The 19,359-nt window shown below is 39.8% G+C and overlaps 1 protein-coding gene across 7 annotated transcripts in view; it reads left to right on the forward strand.

Moving 5' to 3' along the window:
• NSD1 (nuclear receptor binding SET domain protein 1) overlaps positions 1–19,359 on the forward strand; it is a 183,736-nt gene that overhangs the window by 78,885 nt on the left and 85,492 nt on the right. For 6 of the 7 annotated variants that reach the window (XM_066272298.1, XM_066272301.1, XM_066272296.1 and 3 more), the window contains 3 exons: positions 1,855–2,027; positions 7,299–9,864; positions 18,760–18,884. In XM_066272298.1, the coding sequence (XP_066128395.1) occupies positions 1,855–2,027; positions 7,299–9,864; positions 18,760–18,884 (2,864 nt within the window). The remainder of the gene's footprint in view (positions 1–1,854; positions 2,028–7,298; positions 9,865–18,759; positions 18,885–19,359) is intronic. The other variant, XM_066272303.1, reaches the window with a different exon arrangement.

Raw genomic sequence — 19,359 nt, forward strand, 5'->3', positions numbered from 1 at the left:
GGCCTTCAGCAGACCAAGTAACCCCTTGTTGGACCCAGCAACCTTGGGTTTAAGCTGGTAGGCTTTTGCTCAAACCAGATGAGCCCGCGCTCAAGCTGGCGACCTCGGGGTCTTGAACCTGGGTCCTCTGCATCCCAGTCCGACGCTCTATCCACTGCGCCACCACCTGGTCAGGCTGTGTGTTTTGAAACAATATAATTGTTGTAAGGGAATTAGATGTGAGTTCAAGTGAACTTTTATATAAGATGATTTACTTTTGTAAATAAGGAGTCAAGTTAGTAAACCTATTGTTTTGTAGTCCTGACTATTTCTTTTGTTATAATTTTTACTGGTGTGAAAAATGCTAGGTGTATGGGAGATAAATGTACTAGATTAAAAATTGTAAAGATTTTATTTATTTTACAGAGGGGGGCAGGGATGAGAAGTAAGTTGTTTCACTGCAGCTATTTTTTGTTTGCTTGTCATATGTGCCTTAAGCAGCCAAGCCCAGGGTTTCAAACCGGTGACCTCGGTGTTCCAGGTGGGCATTCTCTCCACTGCCCCACCACAGACCAGGCTGTATTAGATAAATTTTATTAAAATCTTTTCTGAATGAGATTTGTATTTTTTGTTTGTTTGTTATTGTATACATGAACTTTGGACAACCAAGAAACTGTAGGATAACTGGATATCTTTTTGTTTTGTTGCTGTTGTGATTTCCCTTTTCTTTTTATAAGTCCTATATTTTGAAATATTAAGTGACACTTTCTTGCAAAACCAGTGATTTACTCTGAATTTGCCTGCCCTCTGTAAAGTCATCGGACTTACTGTGTCTATAAAATGAGGAGTGCACTACTTATTTCTTAGAGTTGCTTGTTGAAGAATCCAAGCAATGTTGAGTAATGAGTGCCTGGCCCAGAGTGTAGCTACTCCATAAATGTTAGCATATTATACATGGTGTGGTGTTGAAGCATTTCTTCCTCCTTATATTTTAGCATAGTGTTTTTAGAGTTTGTGTGGTGGTTAGTTCTTGTTGATTATTATGTTTGTGGTGCTGCTGCTTATTATATATTCTTTGTATATGTTTGTTTGTTTTTGTTTTTCTTAAGTAAGAAGCAGGGAAGCAGAGAGGCAGACTCCCACCTGTGCCCGAGGGGATACACCCAGCAAGCTCCCCATGGGGGGGTGATGCTCTGCCTACCTGGGGCTGCTGCTCAGTTGCTCAGAACTGAGCCACTTACGCACCTGAGGCGAGGCCGCAGAGCCATCCCCAGTGCCCAGGGCAACTCACTTCAAGCTAGCCATGGCTGTGGGAAGGGAGGAGAGAGAGAGAGAGAGAGGAAGGAGAGAGGGAGGGTTGGAGAAGCAGATGGTTACTTCTTCTGTGTGTCCTGACTGGGAATTGAACCTGAGATATCCATGCTCAGGGCCACTGCTCTACCACTGAGCCAACCAACCACAGCAGTCCTTTGTATTTTTTAATAATGAAGGGTGTATGACTTCATAGACATAATGTTAAAGGGACTTTTTAGTTTGTTGCTCTAACTGGTTTGGAATGTACAGCTTATCACCAAAACAAACCATTGAGTTCTTTCATAAACTCAAGCATTTTTTTTTCCACATTAATTGAATATTTAAAATTTTCCTGTTATCCATCCTGTGTCAGAATTTCTTGTTCTGCAGGTGTTTTAGCCTCTTGATATATATATAGCCTCTTTTTTATATATATATATATATATATATATATAGCCTCTTGATATAAATATATATATTTAGGGTGGTAAACCGGCTTCTGCTGCAAGTGGTGTGGATATTATCTTGATGATTAACAGTCATCTTTTTAATGTAATGACACTGGTTCTTATCCTTACCTAGTTTCCAACCGGAGACCCTACCGACAGTACTACGTGGAGGCTTTCGGAGACCCTTCTGAACGAGCCTGGGTGGCTGGAAAAGCAATTGTCATGTTCGAAGGTAGACATCAATTTGAAGAGCTACCTGTGCTTAGGAGAAGAGGGAAGCAGAAAGAAAAAGGATATAGGCATAAGGTAAAAGAAAAAAAGCCTCTCAAATTATTTTCTTGGGGTGGGCAGGGAGGAGGCAAGAAAAGGTATATTTTTTAAATATGTTATTTCCTTTGGTAGTAGGATATTTGTGAGAAAATAGGTTGAAAGCAAGTTATTTTGCAATGGTGAGATGGGGTTAGCCTTGTAAATATATTCAGATTTTGTTTTTATTGATGATGACTAATTTTTGCCACATTGCTTAGATGTGATGATACAAAATGGCAAAACTAGTCTTCTATGGTTATATTTTATGTAAAAAGAAACTGATCATAAAAATTATTATACAGTGTGTCTGTAAAGTCATGGTGCACTTTTGTTTTTTTAAACAAGTTTTTTATTTTCTTTTATTTTTTTTACAGAGACAGAGAATTAGAGAGAGGGATAGACAGGGGCAGACAGACAAGACAGGAACGGAGAGATGAGAAGCATCAATCATTTAGTTTTTCGTTGCGCGTTGCAACACCTTAGTTGTTCATTGATTGCTTTCTCATATGTGCCTTGACCGCGGGCCTTTAGCAGACTGAGTAACCCCTTGCTTAAGCCAGCGACCTTGGGTCCAAGCTGGTGAGCTTTTGCTCAAACCAGATGAGCCCGCACTTGAGCTGGTGACCTCGGGGTCTCGAACCTGGGTCCTCCGCATCCCAGTCCGACGCTCTATCCACTGCGCCACCGCCTGGTCAGGCCATGGTGCACTTTTGACCGGTCACAGGAAAGCAACAAAAGACAATAGAAATGTGAAATCTGCACCAAATAAAAGGAAAACTCTCCCAGTTTCATACCTATTTAGTGCAGTTTGATGTGGGCTCACACACAGATTTTTTAGGGCTCCTTAGGTAGCTATCCCCTATAGCCTCTACAGACTCGTCACTGACTGATGCCCTACCAGAACAGGGTTTCTCCACCAAACTGCCGGTTTCCTTCAACTGCTTATCCTACCGAGTAATGTTATTTCTACATGGTGGCGCTTCGTTATAAACGCGCTGATATTCACGTTGCACTTTGGTCACAGATTCGAATTTAGCGGGCCACAGAACACACTGAACTTTCCCCTGTACCGTCCACATCTGGACTGGCATGGCTGTGGGCTGCTCTGCTCTATACACGGTGTTACGTCATCATCTGCACATGCGCACATGCCGCCACATCATCCTACAGAAACTGGAAGGGTTTTCCTTTTATTTGGTGCAGATTTCACATTTCTGTCGTCTTTTGTTGCTTTCCTGTGATCGGTCAAAAGTGCACCATGACTTTACAGACACACTGTACGTCTCACTCTCTGGATTAATTATTTTGCTTAAAAATGGGAAAGAAAGTTTTAAATTTTTTTAAATTTATTGATTTTAGAGACAGGAAGGGAGAGAGACAGAAACGACTATCTGCTTCTGTATGTGCCCTGACCAAAGATTGAACTGGCAACCTCTGCACTTCTGGATGATGCTCTAACCAACTGAGCTATTGGGCAGGGCTCTTCCTTCCTTCACTCCCTCCCTCCTTCCCTTTCTCCCTCCCTCCCCGTTCCCTCCTTCCTTCTCTTCCTCCTTCCTTCTCTTCCTCCTTCCTTCTATTCTTTTTTATTGATTTGTTTTGGTTGTTAGTGCTTAAGTTTGCAGTTTACTAATTTTACAGAGGGGGGTAGCGAGAAGCATCAACTCACTCTAGTTGTTCATTGCTTGCTTGTGTATGTGCCTTTACTATGCAAGCCCAGGGTCTGGAACCACTGACATCAGCACTCCAGGTCGCTGCTCTATCCACTGTGCTACCACAGGCCAGTTGTACCTGCTTATGTTTTAATAAAGAACATTGTTTTCGTTTTGTTTGATGTTTATGTTAAAGTTGGCTGAGTAAAATTTCAGCTTATTGAGTATTTTTTTATAGTCAATTCTATAAGGGGGAAGTAGTTCCTTTAAGGTTGGTGTTTCATACTCTCTGTGTAGAAATATGTTTAGATTTCATAAAAATCGTAATTAGGATAATTTGGAGTCAGTATGCAGTCCTTATTTATTTATTTGTTTGTTTGTTTGTTTTTTTAAAAGCCCCTGCTATTTTTGGCCCTGGCTGGTTGGCTCAGTGGTAGAGCATTGGCCTAGCATGCGGGAGTCCTGGGTTCGATTCCAGGCCAGGGCACACAGGAGAAATACCCATCTGCTTCTCCACTCCTCCCCCTCTCTTTCCTCTGTCATTCTCTTCCTCTCCCACAGCCAAGGCTCCATTGGAGCAAGGTTGGCCCAGGCGCTAAGGATGGCTCTGGTTACAGCAGAGTGACGCCCCGATGGGTGGAGCATCGCCCCCTGGTGGGCATGCTGGGTGGATCCCGGTCTGGTGCATGCGGGAGTCTGTCTGACTGCCTCCCCATTTCCAGCTTCAGAAAAATACAAAAAAAAAAAAAAAAAAAAGTCCCTGCTCTTTTTAATTTGAGTTCTTTAGGGACTACTGTCTTCAGCTTAAAAACTAGTGTAATCATATGTTCTTGTACAACTGTTATGTGGACCAAAAGTGATTATAACTTTTTCCTTTTTTTAGGTGGGATGAGGGGAGATTGTGAGACAGACTCCTGCATGTGCTCCAACCGAGATCCACCTGGGAGTTCCTTCTGGCACCAGTTCTCGAGTATTGAGCTATTTTATTTTAGCACCTGAGACTGATGCACTCGGACCAACTGAGCCATCCTCAGTATCTGGGCCATGCTCGAACCAATTGAGCCACTGGCTGTGGAAGGGGAAGAGAGAGAGAACAGGGAAAGGGAGGAGGAGAGAAGTAGATGGTTGCCTCTCCTTTGTGCCCTGACTGGGAATCGAACCCAGATTGTTCATATACTGGGCTGACACTCTATCCACTGAACAACCGGCCAGGACCAATATATATATTAATTATTATAATATATATTAATTATTATAATATATATTTTATTATAATATATATTTTTTTAAAATATTTTATTTATTGATTTTTAGAGAGATGATAGGGAAATAAAGGCAGGGGGAAGAGCAGGAAGCATCAACTGGCAGATGCTTCTCGTATGTGCCTTGACCAGGCAAGCATGGGGTTTCGAATTAGGGACTTCAGTATTCCAGGTCAATGCTCTATCCACTGTTCCACCACAGGCCAGGATAAATATTTAATATATCATAAGGTTGATGCTCTAAAAAAACCCGGCATGTGTTGTTAGGATGAAGGAGGTTAATAACTATACCTTTCTAATACTTTGGGTATTGGTGGTGGGGAAGTGTCAGTTTTTGTGTCAAGTGTTTAGCTATATGGATTAAATAACTCCCTTTTCTGAGGAATTCATTAGAGCTTTCAGCTTCTGGTCATAGTCATGAGAATTAATGGGTGTGTATTTGTATATAAAATAAACCAGATGATCGGTTTATTGCTTTATAAGAGGAGGCTACCAACTAGTGACATGAATTTTCACATGCTGAGCAGGATATCACTTTCACAAGTGTTAATTTGTGAATTGTTAGAATATTGATTAATGTTTATTATATGACACCAAGAAGAGAAGAGTTTGGAACATTGGGTGTATTTTGCAGAGCTTCAATATCTTCATGCTGTGAGAAAATAATAAAAGAGCATATGGTAATTTCTTAACTTGGTGTCTTTGAACAATATGATTAAGCCCAGGAGACTGCTTGGTTATAATAGAGAGTGTATGTAACATATATAGGACTTTGACTAGCCAAGGGCCTGCTAATAACCAGAGTTTCAAATATCAGGTCTCATGGCGCAGGTCTGACCCTCTTGTTTCTTCTGGTCTCGTTTTGTTTTGTTTTTTCATAATTATCTTCTTTAGCCTTTTTTTTTTTTTTTTTAGTATTAAGCAAGGGTGCAGTTGTGGGGGGGGCAAAGAGACAGACAAACGGGGACAGATAACAGGAAGGGAGAGAGACGAGAAGCATCAACTCATGGTTATAGCACCTTAGTTTATTGATTACTTTCTCATATGTGCTTTGACTGGAAGGGCTCCAGCTGAGCCAGTGACCCCTTGCTCAAGCTGGATGAGCCCACGTTCAAGCTGGCGATCTCAGGGTTTCGGACCTGTAACCTCAGCGTCCTAGGCCAATGCTCTGTTTACTGTGAAACTTCCTAGTCAGGCTTCCTTAGTCTTTTATTTCTTTTTTATCTAGCTGAGCGAGTGGTTGGCCTTCATAAGTCAGGAAGAAAATAAATCCTTATTGCCTCAGCAGTGGTGGTACAGTTGATAGAGCATCAAACTGGGACACTGAGGTCTCAGGTTTGAAACCAAGAGGTTGCTGGCTTGAGCACAGCTCATAAACTTGAGTGTGGAGTCATGGACATGATCCCAAGGTCACTGGCTTGAGCCAGTGGTTGCTGGCTTGAGCAAGGGGTCACTGGCTTGGCTTGAGTCCTCTGGTCAAGGCACATATTAGAAGTAATCAGTGAACAACTAAAGTGACGCAACTACGAGTTGATACTTCTCATCTCTCTTCCTATTTTTCCTCTCTCTCTCTCTCTCTCTCTCTCTCTCTCTCTCTTAAAAGAAATAGTCCTTGGCCTTGGCTGGTTGGCTCAGTGGTAGAGCATCAGCCTAGTGTGTGAATGTCCTGGGTTTGATTCCTGATCAGGGCACACAAGAGAAGTGCCTTTCTGCTTCACCACCCTTCCCCCCCGCACTTTTCTCTCCTCCTTTAGCCATGACTCAGTTGAAGCCAGTTGGCCCCGGGTGCTAACGATGTCTCCATGGCCCTTACCTCAGGTGCTAAGAAGAGCTCAGTTGCTAAGCAATGGAGCAGTGCCCCAAATGGGCAGAGCATCACCCCCTAGTGGACTTGCTGGGTTGATCACAGTTGGGGCACATGCGGGAGTCTGTTTCTGCCTCCCCTCCTCACTGAATAAAAGAAAAGTCCTTATTTAAGGTGTGGATGGGTAATAGGAGCAGTCTGGTTATTCCTAGGCTTAGTAATGTGATGTTGATTTGTAAAGTAATGTTGTAGTCCAAGTTATGGACCACTACTTTGTGCTTACAAAGGCAGACAGAATGGAAAATGTACAAGATCCATCTTTATTCTAAATATAGATCTTAATGATAATGTGGTGTTGGCGAACCCCCTTAATTGAGATCTGGGTAAGCTGTGGGTGCTAACCACTTGCTGGTCCCATTAAAAATAGGCCTTGAAGAAGTACAACAAGACTTTGAAAAGCTAATATGCAAGGTATATACCGATCATTTCCCGGTCCCCCTACCCCCATTTCTTTGCTTAAGTGATAACCTTTTTCTTCTTTGAATTTAAGGTTCCTCAGAAAATTTTGAGTAAATGGGAAGCCAGTGTTGGTCTTGCTGAACAGTATGATGTTCCCAAAGGGTCAAAGAACCGCACATGTGTCAACAGTTCAATCAAATTGGACAGTGAGGAGGATATGCCATTTGAGGACTGTACAAATGATCCCGAGTCAGAACATGACCTGTTACTTAATGGCTGCTTGAAATCTCTGTCTTTTGACTCTGAACATTCTGCAGATGAGAAGGAAAAGCCTTGTGCTAAGTCTCGAGCCAGAAAGAGCACTGATAATCCAAAAAGGACTTGTGTGAAAAAGGGCCACATGCAATTGGAAGCACATAAGGAAGAAAGGAGGGGAAAGATTCCAGAGAACCTTGGCATAAATTTTATTTCTGGGGATGTATCTGATAAACAGGCCTCTAATGAACTTTCCAGGATAGCAAACAGCCTCACAGGGGCTACCACTGCCCCAGGAAGTTTTCTGTTTTCTTCTTGTGCAAAAAACACTGCAAAGAAAGAATTTGAGACTTCAAATTGTGACTCTTTACTGGGCTTGTCTGAGGGTGCCTTGATTTCTAGATGTTCTGGGGAGAAGAAAAAACTTCAGCGAGGCCTAGTGTGCAGTTCAAAAGTGCAGCTCTGCTATATTGGAGCAGGTGATGAAGAAAAACGAAGTGATTCCATTAGTATATGTACCACTTCTGATGATGGGAGCAGTGATCTGGATCCCATAGATCATAGTTCAGACTCTGATAATAGTGTCCTTGAAATTACAGATGCTTTTGATAGAACTGAGAGCATGTTGTCCATGAAGAAAAATGAAAAGGTAAAGTATGCTAGGTATCCTGCCACAAACACTAAGGTAAAAGCAAAGCAGAAGGCCCTCATTACTAACTCACTTACAGATCACCTAACTGATTGTACTAAGACAGCAGAGTCTGGAACTGAGACATCTCAGATTAATCTCTCTGATTTTAAAGTGTCAACTCTTGTCCGCAAACCCCAATTGGATTTTAAAAATGATGGCCTCTCTCCAAAATTCAACACCTCATCAAGCATTTCCAGTGAGAACTCACTAATAAAGGGTGCAGCTACAAATCAAGCTTTGTTACATTTGAAAAACAAACAGCCCAAGATCCGAAGTATAAAATGCAAGCATAAAGAAAATCCAGGTATAGTAGAGCCTTCAGTTACAACTGAGGACTGCAGTTTGAAATGCTGTTCTTCTGATACCAAAGGCTCTCCTTTGGCCAGCATTTCCAAGAGTGGGAAGGGGGATGGGCTGAAACTACTGAGCAACATGCATGAGAAAACCAGGGATTCGAATGACATAGAAACAGCAGTGGTGAAACATGTTCTGTCAGAGCTGAAGGAACTCTCTTATAGATCCTTAAATGAAGATGTCAGTGACTCTGGAACATCAAAGCCATCAAAACCATTACTTTTTTCCTCTGCCTCTAGTCAGAATCATATACCTATTGAACCAGACTACAAATTCAGTACGTTGCTAATGATGTTGAAAGATATGCATGATAGTAAGACCAAGGAGCAACGGTTAATGACTGCTCAAAATATGATCTCGTATCGGAGCCCTGGTCTTGGGGATTGTTCTACCAGTAGTCCTCTAGGAGCTTCTAAGGTCTTGGTATCAGGAGGCTCCAGTCACAATTCAGAAAAACATGGAGACAGCACTCAGGATCCTAGCCCTATTGGGGGTGACTCTGTACTTTCGGGGGAGTTGTCTGCCTCCCTTCCTGGCTTAGTATCTGACAGGAGAGACCTCTCTGCTTCTGGCAAAAGTCGTTCAAACTGTGTTACTAGGCGCAACTGTGGGCGATCAAAACCATTATCCAAGTTGCGAGATGGTTTTTCAGGCCAGGTGGGAAAGAGCACAGTGAACCGTAAAGCCTTAAAGACAGAGCGCAGAAGAAAGCTGACCCAGCTTCCAACTGTGGCTCCAGAGGCAGCACTGCCAGGAGATAGAATGAGTGTAGGTGCAGAGAAGGGCTCCCTGAGAGGTGGGGCAGAAGACACTGCTAAAAAAGAACCCCTTCTGTTAATGGGCCACTTAACAAGTGAAGACAGTGTCCATTTTTCCGATGGTCATTTTGACAACAAAGTCAACCAGTCTGACTCTGATAAAATTTCTGAAAAAGGCCCCACCTTTGAAAACAGAAAAGGTCCAGAGCTGGACTCTGAAATGAACAGTGAGAATGATGAGCCCAATGGTGTTATTAATCAAGTAGTTCCTAAAAAGCGGTGGCAGCATTTAAACCAAAGGCGCACTAAACCTCGTAAGCGCACTAACAGATTTAGGGAGAAAGAAAACTCTGAGGGTGCCTTTGGGATCTCGCTTCCTGCTGACCCTGTAAAGAAGGGAGATGAGTTCCCAGAACATAGACCTCCTCCTTCAATGAACATATTGGAGGATGTGCTGACAGATCCAAATCATGCTGGCCGCATAGATTCGGTTGGGCCACAGCTGAATGTTTGTGATAAATCCAATGCCAACATTGAGGAGATGGAAAAGGAGCCAGGAATTCCCAGTTTGGCCCCCCAGCTTGAACTTCCTGAACCAGGTAAGGATTCCTGACTGTCACAGAAAGGGATCAGAGGAAGTGATGACAAGGATCCCCTCTGAAGTTCTTAATGGAAGGGCTGAGCGTAAAATGGGTGAGAAGAAGTGTCACTTGAAAAAGGGTCTGAATTCTGAAGACCAGCTTTCCATATACATTCAGTAATCAGGGTTTATTAGAAGCTCTTTCTTCTCTTGCTTTTAGTAAATTTAGGAACATTTTGTGTTTTCTACATTTTTAAACTATGAACCTTTTGGGGCTCAATCTGTAAGTTTTGGGACTCAAATAGTGGGTAATTGAGAGGCTCTGAGCCTGAGTTAAATATAGTTGTTAGTTTATAGAAATCAAATAGATTTTATTGAATATTAAGCTTCCTTTGACCACAACTTAAGGAAAGTCCTCTTGCTAGGTACATAGAAGGGACAGTGTGCTTTGAAAAAAATTGCAAATGTTCTATTGTACTTATTTGAATGCCCTAGATGCCTTACATCACTTCTGGAATGATGTTGGAGAATGAAGTGCCTGGGTATCCTACCTTAGCAACAGAAGGAAAAACAAGTCTTTTTTTTTTTTTTTTAATTGATTTTTGCGAGAGAGGAAGGGGGAGAGTGAGAGACATCAAGCTGTTCCTGTATGTGTCTTGACCAGGGATAGATCTGGCAGTCTCTGCACTTCGGAATGATGCTCTAACCAACTGAGCTATCCAGCCAGGGCACAAGTCTTTCAAGATACTTAGAAATACAGTACAGTTATTGAAGATAAAACTATGCTTAAAAATAAGGTTTCTTGACCCTAGCTGGTTTGCTCAGTGGATAGAATGTTAGCCCAGTATGCAGACGTTCCAGGTTTGATCCCCAGTCTGGTTGCACATGACATGAGAAGCGACCGCCTCCCCCCACCCCAGTCTTAGCCAGTGGCTCGGTTGGTTTGAGCATGAGGCCTGGGTGTTGAGGATGGCTTGGTTCGTCCAAGCATTGGCTCCAGATGGGGATTGCTGGGTGAATCCTAGTTGGGGAACATGTGAGAGTCTGTCTCTCTATTTCCCCTCCTCTCACTTAAAAAATAAAAGTTCTCTCAAAGTACTTTATGATACTAGATTCTGTTTTCTAATAGCTTTTTTGAGATATAATTTATATACCAAAAACTTACCTGTTTAAAATTTATACTTTAGTGTTTTTAAGTATGTTTATGGACCAGTGCAACCATCAATATGATCAATTTTGGAACATTTGCATTGCCCCAGAAAGAAACCTTGCACCTTTCCTTCATTTCTACCAATCTCTAGATTTGCATGTTTCTGTATATTTCATATAAATGGAATCATACAATATGTGGTACTTTTGTGTTTGGTTCTTTTGCTTAACATATATCAATGCTTTGTTTTTATTGTGGTAAAAAAATATTTTAAACATTTTAACCTTTTTTATGTTTATTTTATTGACTTTAGAAAGAGAGGTAGGAAACTATCTGGCCAGGGCAAAACAAAACAAAACACAAATTTACTCTCAGAACAAGCTTAAAGTGTATGTTACAGTATTAAATATATGTACATCGTACCACAGATCTCTAGCACTTTTTTATTTTGCTTGTCTGAAACTCTGTAAACTCTATACCTATTGGATATCTTTCCGTTTTCTCCTTTGCCCAGCCCTAGCAACCACCATTCTTCTGTTCCTATGAACTTGATTATTATATATACACCATGTAAATTGAGTAGTAGTATTTGTCTTTTTATGATTTACATTCAGGTTCTTCATCTAATTTTAAATTGAGTTGTTTTCTGTTACTGAGTTGTAGAAGTTCTTTATTCAGCATAATCACCTCTTATCCAATTCATGGTTTGCAAATATTTTCTTCCATTCTGCAGACTTTTTCACTCTTAAATTGTTTCCTTTCCTCGGTGGAAAATTTTAAGTTTGAAGTAGTTCCAATTTGTCTATTTTTGCTTTTGTTATCTGTGTTTCTGGTGTCATAGCAGAGAAATTATTGCTCATTCCAACGTCATGAATCTTTTCCACTATTTTTTCTTTTAGGAGTTTTATAGTTTCAGGTCTTAGATTTAGGTATTTGATCCACTTTGAATTAATTTTTGTGTATGGTATAAAATAAGGGTTCATGTTCATTCTTTTATATGTGGATATTCAATTTTCCCAACACCATGTATTGAAGAGAGTATCTCCTAGTGTAGTCTTAGCACTCTTGTCAATGATAATTTGACCATACATGTAAGGGTTTATTTCTGGTCTCTCTATTCTGTTCATTGTCTTGATGGTAAGATAATACTGTTTTGATTACTGTAGCTTTTTAATAAGTTTTGAGAACAGAATTGTGAGGCCTCCATCCTTGTTATTCATTGTCAAGGTTATTTTGGTTATTCAGGGTTCTTTGAGATTCCCTATTAATTTGCTTTTTTCCTATTTCTGCAAAAATGCTATTGGGATTTTGATGGGGATAGCAGTGAATCTGAAGATTGCTTTTGGGTAGCAAGGGCATTTTAACAATGTGAAGACTTCCAGTCCATGAACACAGGATATCATTACATTTATTTGTGTTTTTCAGTAGTGTTTTATAGTTTTCAGTGCACAATGCTTTCACATCCTTGGTAAATTTATTCTTGTTTTATTTTTTATGTTTTCATAAATGGGGTTATTTACTTAATTTCCTTTTTGAATTGTTCTTTATTAATGTATAGAAACACAACAGATTATTATTTTTTGTGAGAGAGACAGAGAGAGAGATAGACAGGGACAGTCAGTAGGGAGAGAGATGAGATGAGAAGCATCAGTTCTTTGTTGCTGCTCCTTAGTTGTTCATTGATTGCTTTCTCATATGTGCCTTGACTGGGGAGGGGGTCAGGCTACAGCAGAACGAGTGACCCCTTGCTCAAGCCAGTGACCTCTGGGCTCAAGCCACTGTCCATAGGGTCATGTCTATGATCCCACACTCATCCCACGTTCAAGCTGGTGAGCCCGTGCTCTATCTATTGATAGCCTGCAACCTTGGGGTTTTGAACCTGGGTCCTCTGCATCCCAGTTTGATGCTATATCCACTGTGCCACCACGTGGTCAGGCGAAACACAACAGCTTTTTGAATGTTGATTTTTTTTGAAAGAGAGAGACAGGAGATTCTAGAGAGATAAGAGGCATCAACTCATAGTTGCGTCACTTTTTTTTTTTCTTTAAGGCTTTATTGATTTTGGAGAGAGGGAGGGGGGCAGTGCGTGGGCGCGGACAAGAAAGCGGCAAGCATAGTTGCTTCTCATATGTGCCTTGACCAGACAAGCCCGGAGTTTTGAACCAGCAACCTCAGCATTCCAGGTCAGCACTTTATCCTCTGCATCATCACAGATTGGTCTAGTTGTTCATTGATTGCTTCTCAAGCCAAGTCAGCAACCTTGGGCTTCAAGCCAGATGAGCCCGCGCTCAAGCTGACATGTTGAATGTTGATATTTGTATCCTTCAACTGTACTGAATTTGTTTATTCTCAGTTTTGTGTGTGTGTGTGTGTGTAATCTTTAGGATTTTCTACGTACAACATCATGTCCACTGTGAACAGAGATCATTTTTAGTTTTTCCTTGCATTTTGGATGTCATTTATTTCTAATTCTTGCCTGATTATTCTGGCTTGAACATCTAGTACTGTATTAAATAGAAGTAGAAAGAGTGGACATTTCTAGCCTTATTCCTGAGCTTAGAGAAAAAGTTTTTAGTTTTTTACCATAGAATATCATGTTAGCTGTGGAATTTTCATTTATGACCTTTATTATGTTTAGATCATTTCCTTCTCTTCTTATCAGGAAAAATTGATGAATTTTGTAAGGCCTTTTCTATATCGGTTGAGATGACCATGTGATTTTCTTTCTTCATTTTGTTAATTTGTTGTATTACATATATTGATTTTTATATATTGAATTCTCCTACCCAAGGAATGAATCCCACTTGGTCATGGTGTATAATCCTTTTAACATGCTGCTATTTGATTCAATTTGCTAATATTTGAGGATTTTTTGCATCAATGTTCATAACGGGTAAGACTTTTATTTTTATTTTTGGTCTGGTCTTTTTTTATTTTTTTTTAATCAGAATCATGTTTTTTTCAGAAAATGAGTTTGGAAATGTTCCTTCCTCTTCAGGGTTTTTGAAGTTTGGCATTAATTCTTTTTTAAATGCGTAATAGATTTCTCCAGTAAAGCCATGTGGTTTTTTCTTTCTTGAGAGGCTTTTGATGACTGATTTAATCTTTTGAGTTCAGATTTTCTCTTCATGATTCAGTCTTTGTAAATTATTTGTTCCTAGAAATTTATCCATTTCTTGTAGGTCATACAATTTGTTGGCCTGTACTTTTTCGTAGTTCCTCTTAATTTGTGGTTCTCATTATCTTTCTTTTTAGTCAGTCTAGCTAAAGGATTATCAATTTTATCTTTATAGAAAAACAGCTCTTAGTTTTTTTGTTTATTTTTTTTAAATTTTTTTTATAATTAGGTTTTACAGAGACAGAGTCAGAGAGAGGGATAGACAGGGACAGACAGACAGGAATGGAGAGATGAGAAGCATCAATCATTAGTTTTTCGTTCCGCATTGCGACATTTTAGTTGTCCATTGATTGCCTTCTCATATGTGTCTTGACCGCAGGCCTTCAGTAGGCCGAGTAACCCCTTGCTTGAGCCAGCGACCCTGGGTCCAAGCTGGTGAGCTTTTTGCTCAAACCAGATGAGCCCGCGCTCAAGCTGGCGACATCGGGGTCTCAAACCTGGGTCCTCGGCATCCCAGTCCAATGCTCTATCCACTGCACCACCGCCTGGTCAGGCCAGCTCTTAGTTTTGTGAATACTTTTTATGCTCTTTTATTTCGATTCTAATATTTATTACTTCCTCCTTGTGACACTGGGTTTAGTTCTTTTTCTCATTCCTGGAGATGTAAAGTTAGGTTGTTGATTAGGGATATCTTTTTTTCCCTTTTAATGTAGACACTTCATGTTATTAACTTTCCTCTTAGTACTTACTTTGCTGCATCTGGTAAGTTTGGGCATATTATGTTTTCATTTTCGTTTGTCTCAAGATACTTTCTAATTTTTCATGGAATTTCTGCTCTGATCCATAAGACTTGTTTTGTGGTTTTGTTTTGTTTTTTTTTTAAGACTTGTTTTGTTGTCTGTCATGTGATCTGTCCTAGAGAATGTTTTACATGCATTTGAGAAGTCATAAGTTCAAGTGGTCTGTAGTGATGATCAGGCTCTCTGTTTTCATATTAATCTTCCATCTTGTAGTTCTATTCATTAGTGAAAGCCAAGTAGTATATACTCTACTATTGTTTTATACTGTCTGTTTCTCCTCGCAAGTCTGTCAGTGTTCGCTTCATCTATTATAGTGCTCTGATGTTATGTGCATAAATTATATATTTATAATTGTTATCTTCTAAAATAAGTTTAAAATTGTTGATCTTCTTGGTAAATTGACCTGTTTATCATTATATAATGATCTTGTTTGTGTCTTGTGATAGTTTTCACTCAGGTCTATTTTGTCTAAGCAGGGCCACCTCTTCTCTTGTTTGCATATATTCCTTTTTATCCTTTTAGTTCCAAGATATATCTGTCTATATCTAAGATGATAGATATACTTGTAGAGAGGATATAGTTGCATTTTGGTGTTTTAATCCATCTTATTTTTTAAAAATTAAAATACTTAAGAATTTTTGAGATATAGTTGGCCTTTAATATTATATTAGTTTCAGGTTTACAGGATAGTGGTTAGACATTTATGTAACTTACGAGGTGGTCCCCCTAAAAAGTCTAGTACCCTCTGAGACCATAAGTTCTTACAAAATTATTGACTATATTCCCTAAGCTGTACTTTACATCCCCATGACTATTCTATAGCTACTAACTTGTACTTCTAAATCCCTTCACCTGTTTACCCACCCACCAACCCCCCTTCTTCTCCAACAGTGTTCATTTTTGGCTCTCTGACTATGTGAGTCAACATCCCCTGCCATAGTGGTATGGTACATTGTTACAGTTGATGAACCTGCACTGACACATCATAATCACCCAAAGTCCACAGTTTACCTTAGGGTTCATTCTTGGTGTTGTACATTTAGACAAATGTATAGTGACATGTATCATTGTGATTATCATACAGAGTATTTTCACCACCCTGAACATCTTTTATATTCAACCTGTTTAGCAAACCTCTCCCCACCCCATGCTTTGGCAACCAGTTTTTATAGTCTCCATTGTTTTCCAGAATGTCATATAGTTGGAATCATATAGTATGTAGCTTATTCAACTTTGCATTTTTTCCACTTGTTAAATGTATTTAAGTTTCCTTCATATCTTCTCATGGCTCAATCGCTCATTTCTTATTAGTGCTGAATAATATTCCATTGTTGGAATGTATCACAGTTTATTCATTCACTTATATCTGTTGCTGCCAAGTTTTCACAATTAGAAATAAAGCTGCTGCCTGACCTGTGGTGGCGCAGTGGATAAAGCGTTGACCTGGAACACTGAGGTCACTGGTTCAAAACCCTGGGCTTGCCCGGTCAAGGCATATATGGGAAGTTGATGCTTCCTTCCTGCCCCCTTTCTCTCTCTCTCTCTTTCATTCTAACTCTCTCTTCTCTCTAAAATAAATGAATAAATAAATAAAAATTAAAAAAGAAATAAAGCTGCTATAAAAATATCCATGTAAGTGTCAACTCCTTTTATATTATCCTTAAACTAAATGGGATATTGCTTCTGTTTACTACTGTGAAATTATAGTAGTTTGAATTAGTATAAAGAAATTATTTTCCACATTTTGTTCCATTGAAGATTTTGTATTTTTCCAAAGTTAGAAGCCGGGAGGCATTCAGAAAAACTCCCACATGCGCCCGACCGGGATCCACTCTGCATACCTACCAGGGGGTGATGCTCTGTCCATCTGGGGTGCTGCTCCATTGTGGCCAGAGCCATTCTGGCGCCTGAGGTGGAGGCCACGGAGCCATCCTCAGCGCCCGGGCCAACTATGCTCCAATGGAGCCTTGGCTGCAGGAGGGGAAGAGATAGAGAGAAAGGAGAGAGGGAAGGGTGGAGAAGCAGGTGGGCACTTTTCCTGTGTGCCCTGACTGGATATCGAACCCGGGACTTCCACACGCTGGGCTGATGCTCTACCACTGAGCCAACTGGCCAAGGCCAGAAGATTTTAATTTTTTTTTAATGAGAGAAGGGGAGATAGACAAACTCCCACATGTACCCAACTGGGATCCACCCCTCAACCCCTGTCTTGGGACGATGTTCAGACCAACTGAGCTATCCTCAGTGCCTGGGGCCAACCAGTCAAGCTAGTGGCTGCTAAAGGAGAAGAGAGAGAGTAGGGGGAGAGGGAGTGTGAGAAAAGCAGATGGTAGCTTCTCATGTGTACCCTGACTGGGAATCAAACCCAGGACTTTCATACCCTGGGTGAATGCTCTATCCACTTACCCAGCTGACTTGGGCCCCAGTGAAGGTTTTATAGTTTGTTCCCATATGTGCTGTCTAAGGAGTAAGCACTTTTGCCATGCTTCCCTGTGACTTTTCTTTTTAGTCTCATCTTTTATGTTTATTATATAGAAAGAACATCAACATTGCCCCATTCAACTGAGGCAGGAACAGCTTCCTCTGAGGTCATCGTATCATGAAATCTCTCTGCTCCCCAAGGACTTATAGTATAGTACAGTAACTGTAGCATGTTGTGTTTATTAAAGTTGTATAGGAAAATTATAATAGATTCTTGTTTCACCATTAAGTCAAAGAAAAATGGTATACATTGATATTCTGACCACAAAGCATGACAAAATTTTTTAAAGCAAGTACCCAAAATTCTGTATTTTCATCTTTTTTTTTTTTTTTTTTTTAAGAGAGAGAAAGACAAGAAGGGAGAGAGGTGCGAAGCATCATAGTGTGGCACCTTGGTGGTTCATTGATTGCGTTCCCATATGTGCCTTGACCCGAGGGCTCAAGCCAAGCCATTGACCATGGGTCGTGTCAGTGATCCCATGCTCAAGCCAGTGACCTTGGGATTTTGAACCTTGGCCCTTAGCGTCCCAGGTCAATGCTCTGTCTACTACGCCACCACCTGGTCATGCTTATCTTATTTTCTGACTTTGACATACATAGCATACATTTTTTATGCCATTGAAGTAATGCTGTACATATAATTAATTATATATTTTTGCTGATTCTTTTTAGAAATATTTGTGTTTTCTAATGTGAAACTCAGTGTAACCATCAATAATGAAGCATGTGTAGACTGCTTATTAAATTCATGTAATAGTACTGATTAGTAAATAGTCTATCTGAACATCCATCTTATATTCTGCATAGTCCAAAGAGATGGAACTGAAAAGAATTCATGATGTATTTTATACTTTTACCCAACGTAGAATCTGTATTTTAATGTTAGTTGTATCTGTCACTATAGGACACTAGTTTTTTTTTTAAGATTTTATTTATTAATTTTACAGAGAGCAGAGACTGGGATGATAAGAAGCATCAACTTTAGTTTTTCATTGATTGTTTCTCATATGTGCCTTGACAGGAAAGCCCAGGGCCTCGACCCAGCAATCCCAGCATTTCAGTTAGACACTCTACTGTTCTACCACAGGCCAGGATAGGATACTAGTTTTAATTTAATCTTTTTTGTAAGATTGGATAGGTTCTGTGTGTGTGTCTGTCTCTTGTCTACAGAGCAGCTAAAGTCTTTCCTCTCCCAACTTTTGCATATGATAAGCCATAGCAAATAAGTTTTAGTCTCTTGGAGCTTAGGCCAGGATGTTTTTTGAGTTTCCATCTCTGTACTTTTGAGAGTACAGAGATGGCTGCGTGAAAAACATGGATTTTCCTTTCACTTTTTAGTTAATGCTGAACTTGTTTTTCTTTTAGCTGTGCGGTCAGAGAAGAAACGTCTTAGGAAGCCAAGCAAGTGGCTTCTGGAATATACAGAAGAATATGATCAAATATTTGCTCCTAAGAAAAAACAAAAGAAAGTACAGGAACAGGTGCACAAGGTATGTTTCAACATTTCAACATTCTTTCATTAATTCTTTTAGGATGCTGCAATTTTGCCTTAAATATCATATTTTGTCTTTATGGGGCAATAATTTCTTTAACTGAGATCTTACTTTTTTTAGTTCTTTACCTCCAGCTTCTGGCACAATACTTAACATATACTAGTTATATAGGAAATGTATAAATGAGTCTTTGTTCTGTGTGTGTGTTTATTTCCCCCATTGCTTTCAAAGTGTATTTAGTGATTTAGGAGTAAATAAATGTTTAGTAAAAAAACAGGGAATAAAAATATGTAATATCCTAATTTTTTAAACAAATGTTCTGATGCTTTATTTTTAAATTTCATTAAATTGAAGTATTTCAAAATAAATTAGAGATAGTTTGACCTTCTGTCCCTATATAATAATATGTACCTCTAAAAAATAAAACATTTTCCTTTATAACTTATTTAACATCATATCTAATAAGACCAAT

The sequence above is a fragment of the Saccopteryx bilineata genome, chromosome 4, assembly GCF_036850765.1.
Source record: "Saccopteryx bilineata isolate mSacBil1 chromosome 4, mSacBil1_pri_phased_curated, whole genome shotgun sequence".
Lineage (NCBI taxonomy): Eukaryota > Metazoa > Chordata > Mammalia > Chiroptera > Emballonuridae > Saccopteryx > Saccopteryx bilineata.